Raw genomic sequence first — 27380 nt, forward strand, 5'->3', positions numbered from 1 at the left:
GCTCCAGCTGTCAAAAGGCAGGTAGTGGCGCGGCCGTTTACCGTAATGTCCATCATGGACCTGGACAGTTGATGCGGGAGAGATTGACCCAGCGTCACGGAAGCCAGCGTATGTTCAAGCGCGTCGATGCGGTCGTCCGATGAGGCGGTGGTGGAGTCCGGGTCCCCCGTAACCGAAGTCGGAGGCGTCCAAGATGGCGGACAATGGCGGCGCCCACGGTCCCGATCCCCACGCAGCTGGGGGAGCCCAAGATGGCGGGCAAGATGGCTGCACCCACGGTTCGCACGCGGCGCTGCTGGCGTTAGCGGTCTTCCCTTTGCAGGCGCTAACGTAGTGACCTTTCTTGCCGGAGCAGGTAGCATTCTTCGCGGGGCAGCGTGCTCTAGGGTGTTTAGCTTGGCCACAAAAATAGCATTTTTGTGCCTTGGACATCGCTGCAGCAGTCGGAGGTGGCGGTCCCATGGCCCAAGATTGCGGCGTCCACAGCGCGGGGCGATTAGGGGAGAAAGCGTCCATATTTCTGTGGGCCGCGTCGAGCGAGAGCGCGAGGGACACTGCCTTTGTCAGGTCTATTTCACCCTTCTCCAGCAGCCTCTGCCGGGAGTAGTCGGACCTTAGACCCGCAACGAAAGCGTCTCGTATCAGTCCCTCCGCATGTGCCGCAGCCGATACTTCCTTGCAGTCGCAGCCGCGTCCGAGTACCTGCAGTGCCCGTAGGAAGGCCTCCACCGATTCCCCGGGCTGCTGTCTGCGAGATCTTAAAAGGTGCCTGGCATAGACCGTGTTAACCGGGCGTGCATACTGCCCTTTCAGTAGGTCGATAGCCGCCGCGTAGGTCGTCGCATCTTGGATTAAAGTATAGACTTGGTGGCTCACCTTCGAGGCCAGGATTTTCAGTTTATTTTCATCAAGAGTCACGGTCGAGGCTTCCAGATACGCCTCAAAGCAACGCAGCCATTGTGCGAATTTAGTCGACGAACCCACTTCTTGGGGGTCTAGGTCCAGGCATGTTGGTCTGAGGGCTCGCAGCAGCGCCTGCTGCTCAGCGTTTTGCGCCATCGGCTGATCAGCATCCGCAGCCAACATTTAATTTTGGTAATAAAATTGATGCACTATCAATTGCTACAAAAGACTGGAAGTAATAAACAGGCTTTTATTACCAAAGAACAGAGCATGCCTCTTGTGGTTGCCTGGTATCCAAAAGGGCCGGGGGCTGCCGAGCAGCGACCTTTATACCCGGCCATGAGGGTGGAGCCAGGGGCGGAGTCAGCTGAGGCATGCACAGACAAGTACAACAATATGCAAGAGTGAACAACAGTACTAACAGTGAACAACAGTACTAACAACAGTGGTGAACAACAATACTAACAACAGTGGTTTACCACACCATTCAGATAATAATTTGCCTTCCTGTTTTTGACACCAAAGTGGATAACCTCGCATTTATCCACGTTATATTGCATCTGCCATGCTTCTGCCCAATCACCCAACCTGTCCAAATCATATTGGAGTTTCTCGGTATCCTCCTCACAGCACACACGCCCACCCAGCTTTGTATCGTCTGCAAACTTGGAGATATTACATCTAGTTCCCTCGTCTAGATCATTAATATATATTGTGAATCGCTGTGGTCCTAGGACCGATCCCTGTGGTACCCCACTAGTCACTGCCTGCCACTTGAAAAAAGACCCGTTTATTCCAACTCTTTGCTTTCTGTCTGCCAACCAGTTCTCTATCCAAGTCAATACCTTGCCCCCAATCCCATGTGCCTTAACTTTACACGCTAATCTCTTATGCGGGACCTTCTCGAAAGCCTTCTGAAAGTCCAAATACACCACATCCACTGGTTCTCCCTTATCTATTTTACCAGTTACATCCTCAAAAAATTCCAGTAGATTAGTCAAGAACGATTTACCTTTTGTAAATCCATGTTGACTTTGTCCGATCCGGTCACTGTTTTCCAAGTGCTCTGCTATTACATCTTTTATAATGGACTCTAGCATTTTCCCAATACCGATGTCGGGCTTACTGGTCTATAATTCCCTGTTTTCTCTCTACCACCTTTTTTGAATAGTGGGGTAACATTAGCTACCCTCCAATCCATGGGTACTGTTTCAGAGTCTATCGAATTTTGGAAGATGACCAGCAATGCATCTACTATTTCTAGGGCCACTTCCTTAAGTTCCCTAGGATGTAGATTATCAGGCCCTGGGGATTTATCGGCCTTCAATCCCATCAATTTCGCTAACACCATTTCCCTACAAATACTGATTTCTTTCAGTTCCTCCCTGTCATTAGATCCTATGTTCCCCAACATCTCTGGGAGGTTATTTGTGTCCTCCTTTGTGAAGACAGAACCAGAGCATGTATTTAATTGGTCTGCCATTTCTTTGTTCCCCATTATAAATTCCCCTGATTCTGACTGCAAGGGACCTACGCTTGACTTCACCAATCTTTTTCTCTTCACATATCTATAAAAGCTTTTACAGTCAGTTTTTATGTTCCCTGCAAGCTTACTCTCATACTCTATTTCCCCCCGCTTAATTAATCCCTTTGTCCTCCTTTGTTGAATCCTAAACTGCTACCAATCCTCAGGTTTACTGCATTTTCTGGCCAATTTATATGTCCTCTCCTTGGATCTTATGCTATCCCTAATTTCTCTTGTTAGCCATGGTTGAGTCACCTTTTTTGTTTTATTATTATGCCAAACTGGGATGAACAAATTTGTAGTTCATCCATGCGATCTTTGAATGTTTGCCATTGCCTGTCCACTGTCAACCCTTTGAGTGACATTCCCCAATCAATCCTACCCAACTCGCGCCTCATACCATCATAGTTTCCTTTATTTAAATTCAGGACCCTAGTCTCTGAGTCAACTACTTCACTCTCCATCTTAATGAAGAATTCAATCATATTATGATCACTCCGACCCAAGGGGCCTCGCACAACAAGATTGCTAATTAATCCTTTCTCATTACATAATACCCAGTCTAAGATGGCCTGATCTCTAGTTGGTTCCTCGACATATTGGTCCAGGAATTCTTCCTCCACAGCATTGTTACTAATTTGGTTAGCCCAATCTATATGTAGATTAAAGTCACCCATGATAACTGCTGTGCCCTTATTGCACGCTTCTCTAATTTCCCTTTTAATGCCATCCCCAACCTCCGCATTACTGTTTGGAGGTCTATATACCACTCCCACTAATGTTTTCTGCCCCTTGATATTTCTCAGTTCTACCCATACAGATTCCACATCAGAGCTAATATCCTTCCTTACAATTGTGTTAATCCCCTCTTTAACCAGCAATGCTACCCCACCTCCTTTTCGCCTATCTTTCCTGAATATTGAATACCCCTGGATGTTGAGTTCCCAACTTTGGCCACCCTGGAGCCATGTTGCCTCGGCCCTAAGCTCTGGAATTCCCTGCCTAAATCTCTCCTCCTCTCTTTCCACCTTTAAGACACTACTTAAAACCTACCTCTTTGACCAAGCTTTTGGTCATTTGCCCTTATTTCTCCTTATATGGTTTGGTGTCAAATTTTTTGTCTTATAACACTCCTGTGAAGCGCCTTGGGACATTTTACTACTTTAAAGGTGCTAGATAAATACAAGTTGTTGTTGGAGCAGAGAAGGCTAAGAGGAGATTTGATAGCATTTAAAATCATGAAGGGTTTAGATAGAGTAAATAAAGAGAAACTGTTTCCAGTGCCTGAAGGGTTGATGGCAAGAGGGCAGAGATTTTAGGATAAATATTTGAAGGAGAAAAAACTGCAGGGGTATGGCGAAAGAGCGGGGGAGTGGGGCTAACTGCTCTTCAAAAGAGCTGGCGCAGACTCGATGGGCCAAATGGCCTCCTGCTGTACTATGATTCTATAGTGCATTTACCCATTGAGTGTCTCCATTTTTAGGTTCTAGAATGTGGAGTTTGTGAAGACGTATTCTCTCTGCAGGGAGACAAAGTACCTCGCTTGCTCCTTTGTGGTCACACCGTCTGCCATGATTGTCTCACCCGCCTTCCACTACAGGGGAGAGCAATACGTTGTCCATTTGATCGACAGGTGACTGAACTAGGTTGGTCGAACAATTTATGTTTCTAACAATTATATTTGAATGTTTTAAATTTCTTATAGCATGCTCCAGTTTGAGATTTTTTGTTTACTTTTTTTTAATTGTCAAGTTTATTGGCTTGCTTCATTATATTATATGTCCATTAAAATGTTAATATTGTAAAGGGGTACGCTAGCCTAGTGGTTATATTACTGGACTAGTAATCCAAAGGTCTGAACTAATGATCTGGAGACATGTGCTGGAGACCATCCCACATATATACGATAGTCACTAATAAATCCAATAGGGAATTCAGGCGAAACATTATTACCCAGAGAATGGTTATAATGTGGAACTCGTTACCACAGGGAGTAGTTAAGGTGACTAGCATAGATGCATTTAAGGGGAAGTTAGATAAACTCAAGAGGCAAAAAGGAATAGAAAGATATGTTGATGGGGGGGTAGATGAAGTAGGGTGGGAGGAGGCTCGTGTGACATATAAACACCAGCATGGACCTGATGGGCCGAATGGCCTGTTTCTGTACTGTAATAAACTATGTATGTAGTATTGCAAATTTAATTTGAACCCTTAGTAGACCTTATTACTCTGCCATATCACTAATTGCCTGTGACCCTAATATGATGAGTTTTGGCAGTGGCTGGTTGGGCTCTAAATAGAATGTTGCAGGATAACAGTGGGATGGGGGTGGGGTGCGTGGCAATGAGCAATGCAAGAAGGTTGGCAGAACGAACATTGTCCAGAAGAAATGCACCTTTTGTCGACTGATCATGAGGTGCAGTTGTCTGAGAAGTTGCACCCCTGCCTTGGCAGTAAGTCGCAGTGATTTAGTGGTGGAGGATGGTTACATATTGGCCCAGAACTTGGTGTCGGGGGCTTGCCGCGCGTGCAAGCCCCCGATCTGCACTCACCCTGCGCGCTGACATCTGAAGCCCGGGCCTGCTTGCATTTCCTGTCACAGGCCCGGTTCAGATGTCAGCGCGCAGTGCTTACCTGATCCAGCGGTGTAGTTAATGCGATGTGCCGGATGGGATCAGGTGAGCACTGTACAACCAATCAGGGGAGGGGAAGGTTCATTCATGAGTTTGAGTGTAAGAACTGTCAAACTCATGAAAACTACGGGGGCCCAAAATACTATTTAAACTTTAAATAAAAATTTTTAAAACATCCCAATCATTAAATTAAGTATAAATAAGTTTAAAAAAATAATTTAAACAATAATTTTTTTTGAAAAATTTTTTTTTTTAATGAAAAGGGTCTAAAACTAAACTTACCTTATTGTAGATTCTTTAAAATAATAAACCTGTGGGGAAAAAAAATCCTAAATTACACTAAAACACCACTTACCTGTAAAAATAAATACTTATGTGTGCTTTTTACAAGCGTAAAGACCGGAGGCCTTTACACATGTGCAAATCCCCCAAAACAGAGGAAATCCAAGACGCACGCGCTGCCCCCTACAGCGCACGCGCTAGCCTCTTCAACTCTTGGGTTAGAGGAGAGGAAATGCCGGTTTTCAGTGCATGCGCTGTGCATGCTGAAAACCGGCATTTCCTCCGGCCAGACGCGTGAGTACCCCTTCCGTACTCACGCGTTTGGGGAGGAATTTCTGCCCCATTGAAATCCCATGGCACTATTTTGAAGAAGAGCAGAGGAGTTCTCCCTGGTGCTGGCCAATATTTATCCCTCAACCAACATCACTAAAACAGATAATCTGGTCATTATCACATTGCTGTGTGTGGTACCTTGCTGTGCATTTCCTACATTACAAGAATGACTACACTTCAAAAGTACTTAGTTGGCTGTAAAACGCTTTGGGACGTCCTGAGTTGTGAAAGGTGCTTTATAAGTGCAAGTCCTTCGTTCTTTTTAATCATGCACACAAAAAACGTTAGTTGACCACAGGAGCTTGAAGTAAATTATATGGGACAAGAAGCCACTAGATATTCAAGTGGCATTTTGTTAAATCGTAATTGGGTCTGTGTTGATGGGTTGAAAGCATGTTTTTTTAATCAAGTGATGAACTTTGCCATTATCTTGTCTTGTACTGCTTTTTCTTTCTTTCAATATTTTCAAGATCATCTTTACCTTGATGGACCTAGTTCCACAATACTGCTTTGAAGATAACAGCAGTGTTTCTACACAAAAGTCATAATATATAACGATTACAATGTTTTACCCTATCTCAAAACACTTTGAATTAAGAAATCTTTTGATTCTACACATTTATTTTCCTTTCTCATGAAAAATGTATGTGAAAAAATACTGGCTTTTGAAAGCTGAAAAGGTAAGTAGCACGGAGTCCCGTTCTACGGAGTACTGCTACAGAGTACTAAACTCGGGAATTTGGTGAGTGAGGGAATTTTAAGGGTTGATCTTTTTCTAAAATTTAGTAAAGTTTTGCATTTAACATTTGGCATTTAACTTAACTTTAACGTTAACTTGTAGTTTCTTTCACAGTGGTAAACAAGCTGCCTGCTAGTGGCAGTTACACGGTTAATTAGGTGGCTAGCTAGAACTGGTATACCTGGTAATTACTGTCAGCAGGGGCTGACTCAGGGCTTTGGAATTTCTGCTGGTATAAAAACAAGAGGCTTTTGCTAACGCACGGAAGTAAGTAGAATGAAGTCCAGATCTACGGAGTACTGCTTCTACAGAGTGCTAAACTTGGGAATTTGGTGAATGAGAGAATTTGGTGAGTTGGGGGTAAGAGGAGCTGCTTGAAAAAATATATAAACAGCTAGGGTTAAATTAGGACTGAGGGCTAAGTTATAGTAAAGACCTAAAGCATATAACTAAATTTAATAAATTAAACAAGGTTATTACCTAGATTAAAAACTATTAATTGACAATTGAGTATTTCAAAACTTGAAAACCTAATTAGTTAAATAAAATACAAAAGAGATGGCAGGGCAGGTGATGTGTTGCAGCTTTAGCATGTGAGAGCTGGTGGACCCCAGTGTGATGTGCAGTAAGTGTCTGCAGCTAGAGAAACTTCGGCTCAGAGTTGATGAGCTGGAGTTCGAGCTTCGGACACTGCGATACATCAGGGAGGGAAAAAGTTACCTGGACACTTTGTTCCAGGAGGCATTCACACCCCTTAGGTTAAATACTTCAGATTTGGTCTGTGGTCAGGTTAAATACTTCAGATTTGGTCTGTGGTCAGGAACAGAAAGGTGTGACTACGAGTAAGGCAGGTATGGGGATCCAGAAGGTAGCATTGGAGGAGCCTCAGCCCTTGCACTTGTCCAACAGGTACGAGGTTCTTGCAGCCTGTGTGGACAAGAGCAGGGACTGCAGGGAGGATGAGCAAACTGACCACAGAACTGTGGTACAGGGGGCCATTCAAATTGGGGGAGTAAAAAGGAATGTAGTAGTGGTAGGGGACAATATAGTTGGGGGGATAGATACTGTTCTCTGCAGCCGAGAGCGTGAGTCCCAAAGGCTGTGTTGCCAGGGTTAAGGACATCTCTGGGCTGGAGAGGAACTTGGAGTGGGAGGGGAAGGATCCAGTTGTCGTGGTCCACATAGGTACCAACGACATAGGTAGGACTAAGAAAGAGGTTCTGCTGAGGGAGTATGAGCAGCTAGGGGCTAAATTAAAAACCAGAACCACAAAGGTAATAATCTTTAGATTACTACCTGAGCCATGAGCAAATTGGCAAAGGATCAATAAGATCAGAGAGTTGAATGCGTGGCTCAAGGATTGGTGTGGGAGAAATGGGTTTTGATTCATGGGGCACTGGCACCAGTACTGGGGAAAGAGGGAGCTGTTCCATTGGGACAGGCTTCACTTGAACCATGCTGGGACCAGTATCCTGGCGAATCGAATAACTAGGGCTTTAAACTAAATAGTGGGGAGAGGTTTCGGGTGAGGGGAAACTTAGAAAGTTAAAGGACAAGGCAATAGTGCAGGGTAGTGATAAGAGGTAATGATAACCAGAATGTGACCGGAAGGGACAGAGCGTACAAGCATTAGAGTGCGCAAGCAAATAGGGTCAGAGTAGAGAAAAATGGTAAAAAGACAAAATTAAAGGCTCTTTATGTGAATGCACGCGGCATTCGTAACACGATGGATGAATTGACGGCACAAATAAAAATAAATGGGTATGATCTGATAGCCATTACAGAGACGTGGCTGCAGAGTGACCATGGCTGGGAACTGAATATTCAGGGATATTTGACATTTCAGAAGGATAGGCAGAAACGAAAAGGAGTTGGGGTGGTTCTGTTAATAAAGGATGAGATCAGTACAGTAGTGAGAAATGATCTTGGCTCAGAAGATCAAGATGTAGAATCAGTTTGGGTGGAGATGAGAAATAATAAGGGAAAGAAGTCACTGATGGGAGTAGTCTATAGGCCCCCTAACAGTAGCTACACTGTGGGACAGAGTATAAATCAAGAAATAATGGGGGCTTGTAAGAAAGGTACTGCAATAATCGTGGGCGATTTTAACCTTCTTCTAGATTGGACAAATCAAATTGGCAAAGGTAGCCTTGAGGACGAGTTCATAGTGTATTCAGGACACTTTCTTAGAACAATATGTTGTGGAACCAACCAGGGAACAGGCTATTTTAGATCTGGTAATGTGTAATGAGACAGGATTTATTAATGATCTCATAGTAAAGGATCCTTTAGGGAATAGTGATCATAACATGATAGAATTTCACATTCAGTTTGAGGGGGAGAAACTTGGGTCTGAAACTAGTGTCTTAAACTTAAATAAAGACAGTTACAAGGGTATGAAGACAGAGTTGGCTAAAGTGGACTGGGAAAATAGATTAAAAAGTAAGATGGTAGATAAGCAGTGGCAGTCTTTTAAGGAGATATTTCATAACTCTCAACAAAGATATATTCCAGTGAGAAAGAAAGACTCTACGAGAAGGATGAACCATCCGCGGCTTACTAAGGAAGTTAAGCAGGGTGTCAAATTGAAAGAAAAGGCATTCAGTGTTGCAAAAATTAGTGGTAGGCCAGAAGATTGGGAAATTTTTAGAAACTTGTAAAGGGTGATGAAAAAAATAATAAAGAGGGAGAAAATAGATTGAGAGTAAACTAGCAAGAAATATAAAAACAGATAGAGCTTCTACAAATATATAAAAAAGAGAGTAGCTAAAGTAAACATTGGTCCCTTAGAGGATGAGACTGGGGAATTAATAATGGGAAACAAGGAAATGGCAGAGACTTTGAACAAATATTTTGAATCTGTCTTCACGGTAGAAGACACAAAAAAGCATCCCAATAATAATGGAAAATCAAGGGGCAAAAAGGAACGGGGAACTTAAAATAATCACTATCACTAGCGAAAAAGTACTAGGCAAACTAATGGGACTAAAGGCTGACTAGTCCCCTGGACCTGATGGCCTGCATCCTTGGGTCTTAAAAGAAGTGACTGCAGAGATAGCGGATGCATTGGTTGTAATCTTACAAAATTCTCTAGGCTCTGGAAAGGTCCCAGTGGATTGGAAAACCGCAAATATAACGCCCATATTCAAGAAAGGAAGGAGACAGTAAGCAGGAAACTATAGACCATTATTAAGGAAGTAGTAGCAGGACATTTAGAAAATCATCATACAATCAAGCAGAGTCAACATGGTTTTATGAATGGGAAATCGTGTTTGACAAATTTACTAGAGTTCTTTTGAGGATGTAACAAGCAGGGTGGACAAAGGGGAACCAGTAGATGTAGTGTATTTGGATTTTCAGAAGGCATTCGATAAGGTGCCACATAAAAGGTTACTGCACAAGATAAGAGCTCATGGCGTTGGGGGTAATATATTAGCATGGATAGAGAATTGGCTAACTAACAGAAAACAGAGAATCGGGATAAATGGGTCATTTTCAGGTTGGCAAACTATAACTAGTGGGGTGCTACAGGGATCAGTGCTGGGGCCTCAGCTATTTACAATTTATATTAATGACTTGGATGAAGAGACTGAGTGTACTATAGCCAAATTTGCTGATGATACGAAGATAGGTGGGAAAGCAAGTTGTGAGGAGGACACAGAGTCTGCAAAGGGATATAGATAGGTTAAGTGAGTGGGCAAAAATTTGGCAGATGGAGTATAATGTGGGAAAATGTGAGGTTATCCACTGGTAGGAAAAATAGAAAAACAATATTATTTAAATGGAGAGCGACTACAGAATGCTGCAGTACAGAGGGATCTGGGTGTCCTCTTACATGAAACACAAAATTAGCATGCAGGTACAGCAAATAATTAGGAAGGCAAATGGAATGTTGGCCTTTATTGCAAGGAGGATGGAGTATAAAAGTAGGAAAGTCTTGCTGCAACTGTACAGGGCGTTGGTGAGACCACATCTGGAGTACTGCGTACAGTTTTGGTCTCCTTATTTAAGGAGGGATATACTTGCATTGGAGGCAGTTCAGAGAACGTTCGCTAGGCTGGTTCCTGGGATGAAGGGGTTGTCTTTGAGGGAAGGTTGAGCAGGTTGGGCCTATACTCATTGGAGTTTAGAAGAATGAGAGGTGATGTTATTGAAACATATAGGATTCTGAGGGGGCTTGACTGGGTAGATGCAGAGAGGATGTTTCCCCCCGTGGGGGAACCTAGAACTAGGGGGCATAGTTTCAGAATAAGAGGTTGCCCATTTAAGACAGATTACGAGGAATTTCTCCTGAGGGTCGTGAATCTTTGGAATTCTCTACCCCAGAGAGCTGTAGAGGCTATCGTCATTGAATATATTCAAAGCTGAGATAGACAGATTTTTGAACCACAGGGTATATTCAAGGCTGAGATAGACAGATTTTTGAACTACAGGGGAGTCAAGGGTTATGGGGAACAGGCAGAAAAGTTGAGGCCAAGATCAGATCAGCCATGATCGTATTGAATGGCGGAGCAGGCTCGAGGGGCCGAATGGCCTACTCTTGCTCCTATTTCTTATGTTCTTAAAACTGTCGGTACTCAAGATATCCTTGGGTTGATTAGAATAGAAATTTAAAAGAAGAAAATATTAAAGACTTGATTCAGACTGAATGTGAATTCATTTGTCAGGTGATTCAGGTGTCTGGGGCTTAAAGAAAAATTTTGCTTTGCTGGAGCTCCTAGAACGGTTGCAGAATGGCACTGCCAATCACCATGGAGCATCTGAAGAGGTTCTGGGAATATCAGGAGAGGTATGTAACTATGAATGTCATAGTGGGTGGGAAACTCTGGGATCTGAGGGCGATAATGGTGCCAGAGATGGAGGCAAGAATTTGTGGAGGAGATCGACAGGCATCAATGTCATCATGAATGGCAGGTCAGAGGAGGGGGAGGTTGAAGCTGAGAGGAAGTTGGGGGTTACTTTTTCTATGGATAGAAAGTGACAGTGGATGGGGTTTTGAGTCTTTAGTGATGAGAGGCCTCAAGTTGTTACTTGCCAATCTGGTTCATTTGAAGCTCTATATTTGTCACTAATTTCTGGAAGATAACAGTAAAAAGGTTGTCTGAGGATGGGTGGGGCCAATTAGGGACCAAAATGAAGATTTATTGATGGAGGCAGAAGGCATGTCTGACGTACTAAACGTGTACTTTGAATTGGTGTTTACCAAGGAAGAGGAGTTTGTCAAAGCTATGGTAAACGAGGAGGCTGCTAGGATACTGGATAAGATAAAAATAGATAGAGGAGGTACTCGACAAGCTGGTGTTAATTATAGTGGATCAGTCACCCAGTCCGGATGGGATACATCTGAGGTTGCTGAGGGAAGTAAGGGTAGAAATTGCGGAATAACAAAAGAAAATGCTGGAAAAACTCAGCAGGTCAGGCAACATCCGTGGAGAGAAATTTGAGTTGACGTTTCGGGTCGAACCCTTCTTCAAAACTGCGGAGGTGCTGGCCACAATCTCCCAATCTTCCTTAGATACAGGGGTGGTGCCAAAGGACTGGAGGATTGCAAATGTTCCACCCTTGTTCAAAAAAGGGGAGATGGATAATAAACCTGGCAATTACAGGCCAGTCAGTTTAATGTCGGTGGTGGGGAAGCTTTAAGAAACAATAATCCAGGAGAAAGTTAACAGCCACTTGGACAAGCATGGACTAATAAAGGAGAGCCAGCATGGACTAATAAAGGAGAGCCAGCATGGATTTGTTAAGGACAAATTGTGTTTGACTAACTTGATTTAGTTTTTTGATGAGATAATAGAGAAGGTGGATGAGGGCAGTGCAATTGATGATGTGTATATGGACTTTCAAAAGGCTTTTGATAAATACCACATACAGGAAACTTTGTGCTATCCGGAAGTTGAATGTCCGGCAACTTTGATCTAACGGCAGAAATCAGCAGCCGTTTTGGTTAGGTTTTTTTTCTGCTTTTCACAGGCAGGCTCTGGAAAGCGTCTTTGTCGCTTAGCAACAGCTTCAGAGACGCTTCCAAGCTACTGGGCCGAGTGTTTACAAGCTGTTGCTGAGCAACAGTGTTTGTGGTCAGACACGGCAGGCTCTAGAAAGCGTCTCTGTATCTTAGCAACAGCTTCAGAGATGCTTCCAAGCCACGGGCCGAGTGTTTACAAGCTGTACAGTGTTTGTGGTCAGGTACTGCGATGAAAAGCTCCTATCTGATAACATTGACGCTGGTCTATCCGGAGCTTTTAAAAAAACGGCAGTAGCTCGGTCCCATGGGTGCTGGATAGCACAAAGTTTCCTGTACTAGGCTTGATGGCAAAATTGAAGCTAGTTGGATAAAAGGTGCAGTAGTAGCATGGATACAAAATTGGCAAAGGGATGGAAAACAGAGTTGTGGTGAATGGCTGTTTTCAAACTGGAGGAAGATTTACAGTGGAGTTCCCCAAGGCTCAGTACCAGGACCACTGCTGTTTTTGATATATATTAGTGACTTGGACTTGGGGGTACAGGGCACAATTTTGAAATTTGCAGATGACACAAAACTTGGAAGATAGTAATAGACTTCAAGAGGACATAGACAGGCTGGTGGAATGGTTAGCACATGGCAGATGCAATTTAATGCAGAGAAGTGTGAGGTGATACGTTTTGGTAGGAAGAACGAGGAGAGGCAATACATGCTAAATGGTACAATTTTAAAGAGGATGCAAGAAGAATGTGACGAGGGTGTTTTTGCACAAATCTTTGAAGGTGGCAGGACGGGTTAACAAAGCAGTTAATAAAGCATGTGGAATCCTGGGCTTTATAAATAGAGGCATAGAGTACAAAAGTCAGGAAGTTATGCTAAATCTATTTCAAGCACTAGTTCGGCCCCAGCTGGAGTATTGTATCCAATTCTGGGTACCACACTTTAGGAAGGACGTGAAGGCTTTGGAGAGGGTACAGAAGAGATTTACTAGAATGATTTCAGGGATGAAGGATTTCAGTTGCGTGGATATACTGGAGAAGCTGGGGTTGTTCTCCTTGGAGCAGAGGAGGCTAAGAGGAGATTTGATAGAGGTGTTTAAAATCATGAAGGATTTAGATAGAGTAAATAAAGAGAAACTGTTTCCAATGGCTGAAGGGTCAATAACAAGAGGGCACAGATTTAAGGTGATTGGCAAAAGAACCAGAGGCGACATGAGAAAAAACTTTTTTACATAACAAGTGGTTAGGATTTGGAATGCACTGCCTGATAGGGTGGTTGATGCAGATTCAATTGCAGTCTTCAAAAGGGAATTGGATAAATACTTGAAGGAGAAAAAATTGCAGGGATACGGGGAAAGAGCGGGGCTAACTGGATTGCTCTTCGAAAGAGCTGGCACAGACTCGGGCCAAATGGCCTCCTTCTGTGTTGTACTATTCTATGATTCTATACCTGGCCTTCTGAACTATGTGATCCTGATTTAAGATGGGGTAATTTAACAAAATCAATAATTGATATTGTGGTACTATAGATTTCAACACTGGCAGCAGATAGTGCCAGGTGTGATTGTATGCTGCTTATTTAAGCTTTCAATTTTCATTTGCTGTACTTTGGGGGGTGGGGGAGGAATATGGTCCTTTTTGTTTCCAAGGTAAAACTGAATAGAGCAGCACTACACAAGAAATGGGAGTACTTGTTTTGCCAAAACAATGGAAACCGATGCTAGTAATTCACTGATGATGCATCTGTTAAATTTAGTACAATGTACAAGCTAGTCTAAGACACGCTGCTCGGCAATGATGTAATGCACATTTTAGAGCTGTTTAGCCTGTATTGTGATAAAATTGAAATGATTGTATATCAGTAGCTTATTGTTCTTCCCAGTAATATTAATGTATGATATTTTCAGTTTCTACATGTGTAGTAAACCAGTTAGAATTGGACAGAAAGCATATTAGTGTTTCTTGACAGTATATGAACTAATTGTCTACTTTTTTTGATATGAATATTTCTGAAGCGTATTATCCGCTGTGATGAAGATGAAAACCACATTGCATCCATGTATTGTACTGTGTGTGCAACTCATCTTTGTGCAGACTGCTCCCAGCTAACACACTCTACACGGACGTTGGCCAAACATCGACGAGTACCTCTGGCTGACAAACCGCATGAGAAGACCATGTGCTCTCAACACCAGGTGCATGTGATCGAGTTTGTTTGTTTAGAGGAAGGATGTCAATCAAGTCCCTTAATGTGCTGTGTGTGCAAGGAATATGCGAAGCATCAAGGACACAAGGTATTTGTATTTTAGTTAATATGTTAAGCCAACAGTCTACAGCATTGATTTCATAAGGTCTTGTCATCAGAGAATTTAAAGTGGAACCGATATATTAGTATCTTGAGTTTATGGTCAATTTTTGTACAGAATTTTAAGCACTGGATATGAGCATGTTATGTAAGTTGAAAACAGAATCTAATGAGACATGTGCCCATCTATTGTTTCTATTCAACTTTAACACCGTTGTCTTGGTACAGAAAGACCACCTTTCAAAAAGGAAGGTTACTTGAAAATTTCTCCTTTCTCCCTCTAAATAGTTGACCATAATTAGTGTCTGGTACTGACAGAGAGGTTTTCTTTTTTCTGGAGGGCTGACATGCTCTTGACTGGTGACATTCCAGTGTTCAACTCCCTTCATCTGCCATTTTCTTTCTCACCAGCTTACATATCCAGTGTTCAAAATAAAATTTCTCACCAAAAAAATAAATTGTACTTTACACTAATATGCTTACTCATACCTATACAATGAATCATCTTGCTTTTAATATCTTTGTAAAATTTTAAGGTATATGGGGGGGCGTGGTGGGACGGTGGATAGTTGAGCACCAGCGCAAGTAGCTTCCTCCCATGTTGTAAAAGTTGATGATTTTCATTAACATTTTCTTTGGTGGTCTCAGTCTCTCTGAGAAACTTGGTTATAAGTGGTCCCTATATCCACACCAATCATGTGCCCTTGATTAAACAAGCTCACATCCCCCACCCCGCCAGTTGTGCAATTTACATCTTTTACTATTCTCCAAATTATGAATAATTTCCTTCACTTCAGCTTGCCTGTTTTCTTCAATCACATATATGGCATGCATCTGCCCCGCCCCAATCACTGGCTCACCCATAGATTTTGCATATGCAAGTCACCCCATATTTTATTACCAAAAAGTTACTTTCATCTCGCATAAATTGTTTTATTTGATTTTTTTTAACTTGAACTTCATTAAATTTTTTCCAACCCCACAATCCCCTCCCCGATCACAGAACTTGCTTTCTGGGCCTCACTAGAGAACTAGTTACCATTTTCCCCCTAAATCAAACACCTCCTTCCTTCCATGTGCACAGCAAGCTTTTTTCTTCAAAACAGCACCAAAAAAAGAGTTGTAATTGACCTGGAGCCTGTGATTTACAAGCAGATATAGTTGCCCTGTAAATAACTTCAGTAGGTCACAACCAATTAGCTGAATTTGCTGATTTAAAGCAAAGGACAAGTTACAACTAAACGTTACAGCTATGCTCTGAACTCTGATTACTATGCTCAACACCAGAGGAGATTAGCTCATATATATAGATCTTTTTGCAGTAATCAGCAGTCAAGGTGAACTTTTTGGAAGAACGTATCGGTGATGATGCATGCCCATAAAGTAACTTTGTCTTTAGTTGAAAACTGAGCCAGACTAAGCTGTGCAGCTAGGAATCATCGGGTAACATTGTAACTTGTTAAGTACTCCATCAAGACATAGATTTGATCAAAATATAATGCAGAAGTAGAATAGTTTTATTTCAGCTCCTGATGAGTTTACTAGGAAAGGGGGAATCAAAGGTTAACCCTACTTCATGCTTCTGCACCTCTTAGCAATTGGTTCAAAGTGGATAAGCCAGAAAAAACACAATTTGGTTTCCTACTTGATTGAAAAGTGATAATTGATCTAAGGAGGTTGCAAAAACTGTTTATAAAATGGGGTTGAAAAGGAGAGAACTGCTTTTTAAAATGTTTTCATCTATAGTCATGAGTCAAGGCACATTATGGTATACTGTTTAGTGACATGCGCATTAATGTAATTACATTTTAAATGTTTTTATAATTACAGAATACACTCTTAGAAACTGAAGCAGATCAAATCCGTGCATCTATTTTGGATATGGCGCACTGCATTCGTACTTTTACAGAGGAAATCTCTGACTATTCTAGAAAACTAGGTGGAATTATTCATAAGATTGAAGGAGGAGAACAAATAATAGAAAGCAGAATTGGCATGGCGCACACAGAACATGTAAGAAATACATGTCTTCCTTTGGGGCTTTCCTTGGAGATCAAGGCTATAGATTCCTCAGTTTAATATTGATTTATTTTGGTCAGCCTTATATTTCCTTTAAAACATCTTTATTCATTCACGGGACGTTGCCAGCAAGGCCAGAATTTATTGCCCATCCCTGATTGCCCTGGAGAAGGTGGTGGTGAGCCACCTTCTTGAATACAACTGAGTGGCTTGCTGGGCCATTTCAGAGGGTAGTTAAGAGTCAACCACTTTGCTGTGGGTCTGGAGTCACAAATTGGCCAGACCGGGTAAGGTCCTTCCCTGAAGGACATTAGTGAACTAGATGGGTTTTTATGACAATCTGGTAGTCTCATGGTCACCATTATTGATGCCAGCTTTTTATTCCAGATTTTTTATTTAATTAATCAAATTTAAATTCCCCAGCTGCCATGGTGGGATTTGAACTCATGGGACTAGATTTTGCAACCTCGGCAGGCGACGTCCGTGGCGTGTGGGGACATCCCATTTGTGTCGATCCTGGCCTCCAACAAGATTTTACGTTGATTTGGCTTCTTAAGCCTGCCCTGCGAGGTTCCCGGCCAATTAATAGAAAGCGGGTCTGATGACATCATTTGATGTGTCATCAGCCGATTTCCTTAAAGGGGCTATGTCAAAATTTATTTCGACAGTTCTGTTGTCCGTGTTCTGCAACATTGTGGTGCTGCAAACACTGATAAGCACTGCACAAAGGTGCACGGCTGCACCCAGGCTCTCCCATGACTCCCTCCAGATGCTTATGGAGGGAGTCACAGCACCCAGGGAGGTTCTCTTTCCTTCCAATGGGCAGAAGACACCCTCCCAGGACACCAATGCAGCCTGGTTGCACATTGCACAGGAGGACACAAGCAGGGATGTCATCAGGAGGACCAGGCTGCAATGGTGCAAACCTTTCAATGATCTCAGTAGATCACGAAACGTTATTGCAAAGCCACACTCAACCTCATCCTGCTGTGCCTCACATCACATCCCCATCACTCTGCCTTCCCTACCCTACCCTTGCTCACACCAACCTACCTTGCACCTCCACCATCTCTATCTATATTATCACTTCTCCATCTCACTAGCCACATTCGCCCTCATCCTAGTCTAATCATACCAACTAACAAAATACAAAGGTAGGCACTTGGGTGTTTTAGCCAATGTTCGTGTAAACTTTCTGTTATTGTGTTGTCAAGCATTGAAATCCTTTATTGTCACCATTTTGCCTTCTTGGACAGATTTGTGTGCATCTTTGGAAGTGTCTCTGAGTTCCAGTGAATGTTGAGACATAACGTGCCCCCTCCCCCCCCCTCCGCCACAATGGTGATGAGTGTGAAAGGAATGGCTTGGACATTGTAAGGATACTTTATTGTGCTGGTGTGGGGTGATGCCAACCTGGTGCGTCATGTGGCAGCCAGGGTGTTCAGTGTTAAGTGAAGCAAATCTGGACATGGTGAGGCCATCGCTGGCGTCCTGGGCAGCAATGTGGTCGGGTGATGATGCCTTGTGTCCCGTGCATTGCAGACAAAGTTGGTGGTGTTGGTGCTGCTGGTGTTGGGGCTGATCGTGTTGGGATTCTGAGGACCAAGGTGAGATTTTTTCAAGGCACCAATGCTGATGGAATAGATGGCAGGTGATGTTGAGATAACAGAAGTAATCTATCAATGTTGAGATAGGTTGTTCCAGGGAGTTGACAGTGGATAGAGAGATTACTCCAAACACTGCAAAAGTGCATAAAACTCAAAAGTGGGTTCCAAATCATTAGTGCTCCAGCTTCTAAGATTGGGAAGTGAACAGCTGTGAAATGGTAGGTTTTATACCACTTTTGCAGCTTTCAGCTATTCACAGCAATCCACAGTCATTGAGAACCCAACGTTCTTGCCGCTTTCCAGGAACGTAGTTGAAAACCTGGTAAAATGTTAAGTACATGGGAACATGGTTCTTAACTACCTTTTTAAAATAAGCTTTTAACTATCTAAATTGACTGACCTGCTGCTTGGTGTCTGGTCTGTTCAGAGATGACAGACCTGACACTTGGGAAACTGACAAGAAGGTGGGTTTACAGCGGGATACCGACCCGCTGTCGATCATTTCGATTTTGACAGCGGACTCCTCCAAACCCGCACCCTGAGCGCCGGCAAAATTCAGCCCGTGGCTCCAGATCATTAATCCAGGCCTCTGAATTATTAGTCCAGTAACATAACCACTATGCTACCATGCCACTTTGTTTTACTGAAGCTCTATCAATCATTGTTGTGTACAGTTAACTTTTTTTTTGAAAATTCACCTTGTGTTCTCTAGAAGTTTACTCTTTTAAAGTTCAATATTTTTGTTTCATTTGCCCTTACGAAAATTTTTGGTGTAAATGATGTGATCACTGATCCTAGATAATGGTCTATGTCTGCCTTGTGTAACATACCTGGACCATTACTAAAGATTAGATCCAGAATAGCTTCTGATCGTGTTGGCTGTCCAACAAAATGAATAAGCACAATATTTGTGAATCTAAAATAAAGAAAATGAGCACAAAGTGATAGTTGCTTTTAGATTGGCTTACTGCTGTGCTACATAATGATGGTAAGACATGAGTTTTCTTTCATGATTACTTGCTGATTCCCCCCCCGTGTCAGCCAGGCTTTCTGGAGGCATTCTGAACCAAGCGAAACTTGCCTCGCTCAGCTATCGCATACTAAAAATAAATTGGAATTACATTTTTTAAGTAAGGAAATAGTGCAAGGAATTGGTGATGCGGCAGGAAGAGAAAGTGGTAAGAAAATTAATTTTCCAAAATTGAGATTCCCAATAAGAGTCGGAGATAAATTCATTTTTGATGGAAGAAAAGTTTTCTTACTACCTCACAACAAAATACTGTTTTTTTTGTTCGTTTGGTGTTACTAAGTGACACCTACAATACCTTTGTAATGTGTATGGCTCGCATTAATGAGTACGGCCCACATTAGAGCCTACAATACTCCTGTTATATGAGTACGGTCCACATTAATACTTTAACACTATTTGCCCCTCTGGTAGGTTCCAGGCAGTGCTGAGAATGCACGTTCCTGCGTTCGTGCATATTTTGCAGAATTGCATGAAACTCTCTGTCGACAGGAGGAAATGGCACTGAGTGTAGTTGACGCTCACGTGCGGGAGAAATTGATATGGTTGAGGCAACAACAAGAGGACATGACAATTCTACTGTCCCAGGTTTCAACAGCTTGTCTCCACTGTGAAAAAACTTTACAACAGGTAGGTGCTGAAACCGTGAAACGGCATTTTGTGCATCACCTTCAGTAAGTAGCTATTATCCAGGACACAATTATAACTTTCAAGATAAGATTGGTGCAGTAAAACCTGTATCTCCTGCGCGCACTTGTATGGCTCAAACATTGTAGTACAGCTGTTCTCTTGGAGGAATAATGGGTATTTGATCATGCCTTTTAAAAATCACATGTTGTGATTGCCTCTCAAGCATCCGTTCAAATGGAATAGAGGATACCTCACACACATCAAGCCCCATTAAATAGACACCCCTCTTCTGGTCTCAACTTTCAGAAATAGTGCCAGCAATTAAAATTACATATGGCCAAAGAAAAACCAAGCAAGTGCATCAAAGCAAGAGCTATGATTGAATAGTAATAATAGGACAGCTATTTCAGCTGCACTGGGAATTGAAGTTCAGCAGACTGAATGAGTGGATAACCCAAGAAATCATTCATTTCTGTCAATTTGCCTATTCTGCAGCCTTGATACAATACAAACTTTAGTTTAAGACCGAATAAGAAAATTGGTAACATACGAACAATGATGGACAGCTAAAGACCATCTAGTCCATTGTGCCTGTCCCACACAATTGCGATACCTTGTGTATCACAACATATACACTCCATCCCACCCGAAACCATGTGATCTCCTGGGAGAAGCAAACAACCTGATTTAAAAAAAAAAAAAAAACAGGCCAATTTGGAAAAGAAATCTGGGAAAGAGAGTAGATGCTGAGAGGTTGTTTCCCCTGGCTGGAGTGTCTAGAACTAGGGGGCATAGTCTCAGGATAAGGGGTAGGCCATTTAAGACTGAGATGAGGAGGAATTTCTTCACTCAGGGTTGTGAATCTTTGGAATTCTCTGCCCCAGAGGGCTGTGAATGCTGGGTCTTTAAGTATATTTAAGGCTGAGATAGATAGATTTTTGGACTCTAGAAGAATCAAGGAATATGGAGATCGGGCGGGAAAGTGGAGTTGAGGTCGATGATCAGCCATGATCTTATTGAATGGCGGAGTAGGCTCGAGGGGCCGTATGGCCTACTCTTATTTCTTATGTTCTTATGAAATTCCTCTGACCCATCTAGGTGTTCGAAACTAATCCAGGAGATCACTCTGGCCCTAAGTTCCCTGCAGTACCTCCCTTCTGTAAGAGGTGATTTCTGCCCCAGCCAGAAACAGTTTCAGCTCTTGCTTGAAGGGATTCAGTGAGTCTGTATCCACCATATGAGATGGCAGCCTGTTCCAGAGGTCCACTATTCTCTGGGAAAAGAACCACCTCCTGACATCTAACCTAGATCTAGCCATATACAACTTAAATTTGTGACCCCATGTCCTACCTAACCTGTTTAATTGAAATAAACTGTCAGCTGGGACAGTCAATTCCCTTCATTATCTTAAACCCCAATCAGATCCCCCCCCCTAAGTCTATACTTCTCTAAGATATAGAGTCCCAACTCTTAGCCTATCTTGATAACTAAGATGCTTTAGACTGGGAATGAGTCTAGTGGCCCTCTGCACCCTCCAAAGCCTCAATATCACCCACCATGTGAGGAGACCAAAACTGGACACAGTATTCCAAGTGCGGCCTGACTAAGGTCTGTACAAGGACAAAACGGTATGCCTCGTCTTGTACTCAGTTGTCCTATGGATACACCCTAATGTCCTATTTGCTCTAGCTATCGCTACACAGCATTTTGCTCATGCACCTTTAAGGATGTATGCACTATAATGCCCAAATCTCGTTCTATCTCCGCCATCTTTAATGCCTTTCCCTGAAGGATGTATGAATGTTGAGCATTTGCCCTGCCCACGTGCATAACACTGCACTTACCAAGCTATACATCATCTTTCAGTTTTGAGCCCAATTTCCCAACACATTAAGGTCTGCCTGAAGCAGACGAGCATCATCTACAGTTCTAACACTTGGTATCATCTGCAAATTTGCAGATTGTGCTCCCAACAACTACATCCAGATCATTAATAAAAATAGTAAAAAACAGCGGTCCCAACACTGATCCCTGCGGGACACCACTGGTGACCGGTCTCCAAACAGATCCAAATCCATCTACAGGAAACTTTCTGATATCCGGCACTGACGGGACCAAGCTGGTGCCGTAACATCAAAAGTGCTGGACATACCAGAGTTAATGTTTAAACATACAGAACTGAGAAGCTCCATGTGAATCAACAAACCCCGTTGCTTAGCAACGGCTTCAAAACAATCGGCCGTAGCTGAAGCTGTTGCTATAGCTACAGACCTTGCAGTCCTTGACTGGGGAAAAAAAAAGCAACGAGAACTAAAAAAACATAGAAAACGGCTCCTGATTTTTGCCGTTAGATCGAGTATTCCAGACATATAACCTCCGGATAAACCAAAGTTTCCTGTATAACTACTTTTTGCCTACGTCCTGCCAGCCAGTTCTGAATTCAGCTCAGTATATTACCACTAATACCAGAGGCTTCGATCTTATTGAGAAGCCTCTTATGCGGTACCTTATCAAAAGCTTTTTGGAAATCTAAGACGACAGTGTCTACTGGACTTCCCTCATCCACCAACTTTGTAACTTCTTTAAAAAATACAATTAGATTTGTAAGACATGACCTTTTTAAGAAGCCATGTTGGGTGTCCCTAATATGTCCCTCTCTCTCCAAGTATTCATATATTGCATCCCTAATGATTCCTTCAAGCATCTTGCCTATTACTGATAAACTAATGGGCCTATAGTTACCCAAGTCTGTCTTGTCACCTTTTTTAAAGATGGGGACTATATTAGCCTCCTTCCAGTCTATAGGAACCATTCCAGAGTGCAGTGAGCTATTAAAAATACAGGCTAGGGGCTCGCACAGCACACCTCCCATCTCCCTGAGGATCCTCGGGTGGCTATCATCTGGCCCGGCTGCTCTATCTACTTTCAAATTCTTAATTCTCTCTTAAAACAAAATGTTCATTTATGTTAATACTAGCTTTGTTGGTAACATCATTAAATTCTAATAGTTGAGCCATCATTTTCAAGGGTGAAGACCGATGCAAAGTACTCATAGTTAATATTTCCGTCATACCCAGTGAGTCCTTTGTAATCTGTCCTTGAACACCCTTCAGTGACCCAATACAGTCTTTGATAGCTCTCTGACTCTTCACATAACTGAAAAAGCTTTTCCCATTACTTCTACGATCCTTTTTTCCATCAGTTTTTTTGCAGATTGAATAGCAGCCTTTGTTTTCGTTAGTCATTCCTTGTACTCAACTCTGTTTAGTTGAGTATTAAATGTATTTTAATTTATAGAAACATTTCTGTTTACATCTTGTCTTTGTACATAACCAGTTAGCCACCTTGGCCTTTTCTTACCACATTTCCTTCTTTTGACTTTGGGTATATATTTGTTTTCCACATTTTTTATCCTACTCTTAAAAACTTTCCATTTATATTCTACATCCATCTCATCACCAATCAGAAGGGTTAGCCAATTTACCCGTTCCAAATTGTCTACCATTTTGGTGAAGTTTGCTGTTCTGAAATCTGGTACGAGTTGCAGGTTCTCCGTACCTTTAGTTTTACTAGCCAATTGGAACCATATAATGGACATCTTTTCCACAGTAGTAATTTTCAAAAGTCTAGTGGCCTCCTATTAATGTACTTTAAATGTAAAATGTAGTTGATATTCCTTCTAATTTAAATGGATATTATGTAATCTATTTAACGGAAAAGGACCAAGAAAAAAAATGAAGTAAATTTCAAATAGAAAGATTTGCATTTATGTAGCACCTTTCATGACCTCCGGATGTCCCAAAGCGTTTATAGCCAAATTAAGCACTTTTGAAGTGTAATCACTGTTGTAATGTAGGCTTGTAATGCTTTTTATTGGAACCAAAAAAATTGATTTGAAAACCCCAGTGAAATGGACATTTAAGAGTGTGTGTCCTTTTTATCCACGTTTTGCTTTGTCCGCCCACACAGCATTTGCAGCGAAGAGAATGGGTGGGTGACTGTTCCCAGGCCTCTACCGATGCTGTTGTAAAAATGCTTGCTGTCTCTGCTCTTTTATTCACTCTTCCTGTGGGGGAGAGTACCTGGCAGCCCTCAAGTGGCATAGATTGGAAATTCAGTTTATCAAGAATTGTTGGGAGTACTGTAAGTCAGAAGGTTGTGGGTTCAAGCCCCACCCAAAGACTTGAGCACATAATCTGGGCCGTCACTTGATCGCAATGCTGAAGGAGTGCTGCATTGTTAGAAGTACCTTCTTTTGGATGAGACGTTAAATCGAGACCCTGTCTGCTTGTTGAGGTGGATGTAAAAGATCCCATGGCACTATTCAAAGAAGAGTAGGGAGTTGTTGGTGTCTTTGCCATCATTTTTCTGTCGACCAATCCCACCAAAATAGTTTGTCTGGTCATTCACCTTACTTGCTGTTTGTGGGACCGTGCTTTAAAAAATGCCTACATAATGGCAGTGACTGCATTTCAAAAGGTAAACCGTTGGTTTCAAAGTGCTTTTGAAAGTCCTGATGGTATGATGAGGTGCAAGTTCACTCAAAATTAACTTATTAAAAACAGAAAACTTTGTAAAATCACAGGATGTTGGTCAGTATTTGTAAAGAAGTTTTGGGTGTGTAAACAATCATAAGAATTTTTTGCATATGGACTATTTTTTATTTTCTCAGCAGTTAATGCTGTATCAACACACAGCTCTGCAGATGTTTTCACACTCCTAATACAACAACAGATGCTGCACCATGATGCTTGTTTTTTTTTTAGTATAATGAAATGCAGTACTTGCACCAGTAATTGAGCTCATTACGCCTGAAATCTTTTCCTGGCTAGGACGACTGTCGTGTGGTGATAGCAAAACAGGAGATTACTCGTTTGCTAGAAACATTACAGAAGCAACAACAACAGTTCACAGAGCTTGCTGATCACATTCAGTTGGACGCTAGTATCCCTGTAACCTTCACAAAGGTAAAGTATCTTTCCCGATCATTGTGGTTTCTCTGCAGTTTAATGTGCAGTATCTTCTTTCCATCGAGGTGTTTTGTATGCCAAACAAAAGTTGCCCATTTTCTTTGGCATACTGCAACATACACAATTCTTTACCCTGAGAAGCCAGTTGGAAGGAAGTATGTTGAAATTACATAATTTACTTACCCCAGTTAACCATCTTCAAATAATACAAACGAGATGAATGTTGAATAAATGCTTTCTATATCATTTGGAAATGATCTCCGATTGTAAGTAGCTTTTATGAAACACAAGCTGGGCCAGACCATGACATTGGGACAATAGAAAAAAGAAACAAGATATAACAAAAAATTGACTGAAGTATTGGAATTAAAAAGTAAATAAGCCAAAAATGGACAATTAATTTATAGAAACAAAGCTTAAACTAGAGGAGGTAGTGAGTAAGAAGCGAGATATGAAAAGATGAGAGGGGGAAAAGTAAACTTATTTTAGAACAAACTCAATTTACATAGGGAGTGCTCACTTTTTAAAATCTCATTCTCATAGGAGAGCACCTTGTCTTCAAAATAAAAGGCTTTGATCAATGGTTCACTTTCAGTGCAATCTTTTTGAAACATGATCATAACCAAATTCCATTTCTTTAAGTGACGTAAGAATGCAGCAAGATTCCTGCCAGACCTAAGACTGCCCCATCTTAGCTTAGCTCAGTTGGTAGCATTTTTACCTTGTGGGTTAGGTGGTTGCAAGTTTAAGTCACACTTCAAGACTTGAACACACAGAACTGGACTGACATTTCAGTGCTGGATGAGGTGGTACTGCATTGACAGAGGTAACATCCTTCGAGTGAGATAGAAGCCCTATCTGACAGTCCAGGTGGCCATTAAAGATCCCATGGCATTATTTTAAGAGGAGGAGAAAGTTCTTCCCCATGTCCTGGCCAACATTCTTCCCTCAACTAACTCTGCCACAAATAGATTAAGTGATCATTCATCATTGCTGTTGTGACACCTTGCTGTATGCAAATTGGCTACATTTGCCTACATAACAAGTGATTACAATTCACATGTCGGGCACGGTAGCATAGTGGTTATGTTACTGGACTAGTAATTCAGAAGCCTGAACTAATAATCTGAAGACATGATATTTTGTAAATTTGAATTCAGTTAATTAAATAAATCTGAAATAATTTAGTATCAGTAATGGTGGCCATGAAGCTATCGGATTGTCATTAAAAACCCATCTGGTTCACTAATGTCCTTTAGGGAAGGAAACCTGCTGGCCATACCCAGTCTGGCCTATAAGTGAGCCCAGACCCACAGCAATGTGGTTGACTCTTAACTGCCCTCTGAAATAGCCTAGCAAGCCACTCAATTGTATCAAACTGCTACAAAAAAGTACTAAAAGAATAAAACTGGACGGACCATCCGGCATCGACCTAGGCATCGGATTCGGACCCGACCCAGCCAAATTGACCCTGCAAAGTCCTCCTCACTAACATCTGGGACTTGTGCCAAAATTGGGAGAGCTGTCCAACAGACTAGTCAAACAACAGCCCCATATAGTCATAAGATAGAATCATACCTATCAGCCAATGTCACAGAATTCTCCATGTCAAACCAGAAGGACATACCCACCAGAGGTGGCGGCACAGTGGTATACATTGACTCTGGACCCCATGAAGTCTCATGGCATCAAATCAAATATGGGCAAACTTCCTGCTGATTACCACCTACTGCCCTCCCTCAGTTGTATGGATGAAGCACTGAAGGAACAGAATATACTGTAGGTGGGGGACACCAATGTCCATCACCAAGTGGCTTGGTAGCACCACTGCTGATCAAGCTGGCTGAGTCCAGAAGGACATAGCTGCCAGACTGGGCTTGCAGCGGGTGGTGAGCGAACCAACATGAGGGAAAAACCTACTTGACTTTGTCCTCATCAATTTACCTGTCGCAGATGCAGCTGTCCATGGCAGTGGCCACTGCACAATCCTGTGGAGAGGAAATCCTGTCTTCACACCGAGGACACCCTCCATCATGTGTGGCACTACCACCGTGCTAACTGGGTTAGATTCAGAACAGATCTGGCAGCATCCATGAGATGTTGTTGGCCAGCAGCATCAGAATTGTATTCCATCACAATCTAAACTCATTGCCTGGTATATCCCTCATTCTACCATTCTATTAAGCCAGGTGACCAACCATGGTTCAATGAGGAGTGCAGAAGAGCATGCCCGGTGCAGCACAAGGTGTACCTGAAAATGAAGTGCCAACCTGGTGAAGCTACAGGAATACATACATGCTAAACAGTGGAAGCAGCATGCTATAGACAGAGCTAAGCGATCCCACAGCTACATTCAGTCATGAATGATGTTGGGCAATTAAACAACTAACGGGAAGTGGCTCCATGAACATCCCCATCCTCAACAATGGCAAAACCCAGCATGTGA

General features: G+C 42.3%; 1 protein-coding gene across 5 annotated transcripts in view; it reads left to right on the plus strand.

Moving 5' to 3' along the window:
* trim23 (tripartite motif containing 23) overlaps positions 1 to 27380 on the plus strand; it is a 52958-nt gene that overhangs the window by 14152 nt on the left and 11426 nt on the right. For 3 of the 5 annotated variants that reach the window (XM_085971138.1, XM_085971129.1, XM_085971148.1), the window contains exons 2-7: positions 3912 to 4074; positions 11083 to 11204; positions 14392 to 14670; positions 16512 to 16694; positions 19749 to 19964; positions 24797 to 24931. In XM_085971138.1, the coding sequence (XP_085827264.1) occupies positions 3912 to 4074; positions 11083 to 11204; positions 14392 to 14670; positions 16512 to 16694; positions 19749 to 19964; positions 24797 to 24931 (1098 nt within the window). Of the gene's footprint in view, positions 1 to 3911; positions 4075 to 6664; positions 6765 to 11082; positions 11205 to 14391; positions 14671 to 16511; positions 16695 to 19748; positions 19965 to 24796; positions 24932 to 27380 lie in introns of those variants that run through there. The other 2 variants (XM_085971169.1, XM_085971158.1) reach the window with 2 other exon arrangements.

Source organism: Somniosus microcephalus, chromosome 2, assembly GCF_052327205.1.
Source record: "Somniosus microcephalus isolate GS21.2 chromosome 2, FLI_Smic_1.0, whole genome shotgun sequence".
Lineage (NCBI taxonomy): Eukaryota > Metazoa > Chordata > Chondrichthyes > Squaliformes > Somniosidae > Somniosus > Somniosus microcephalus.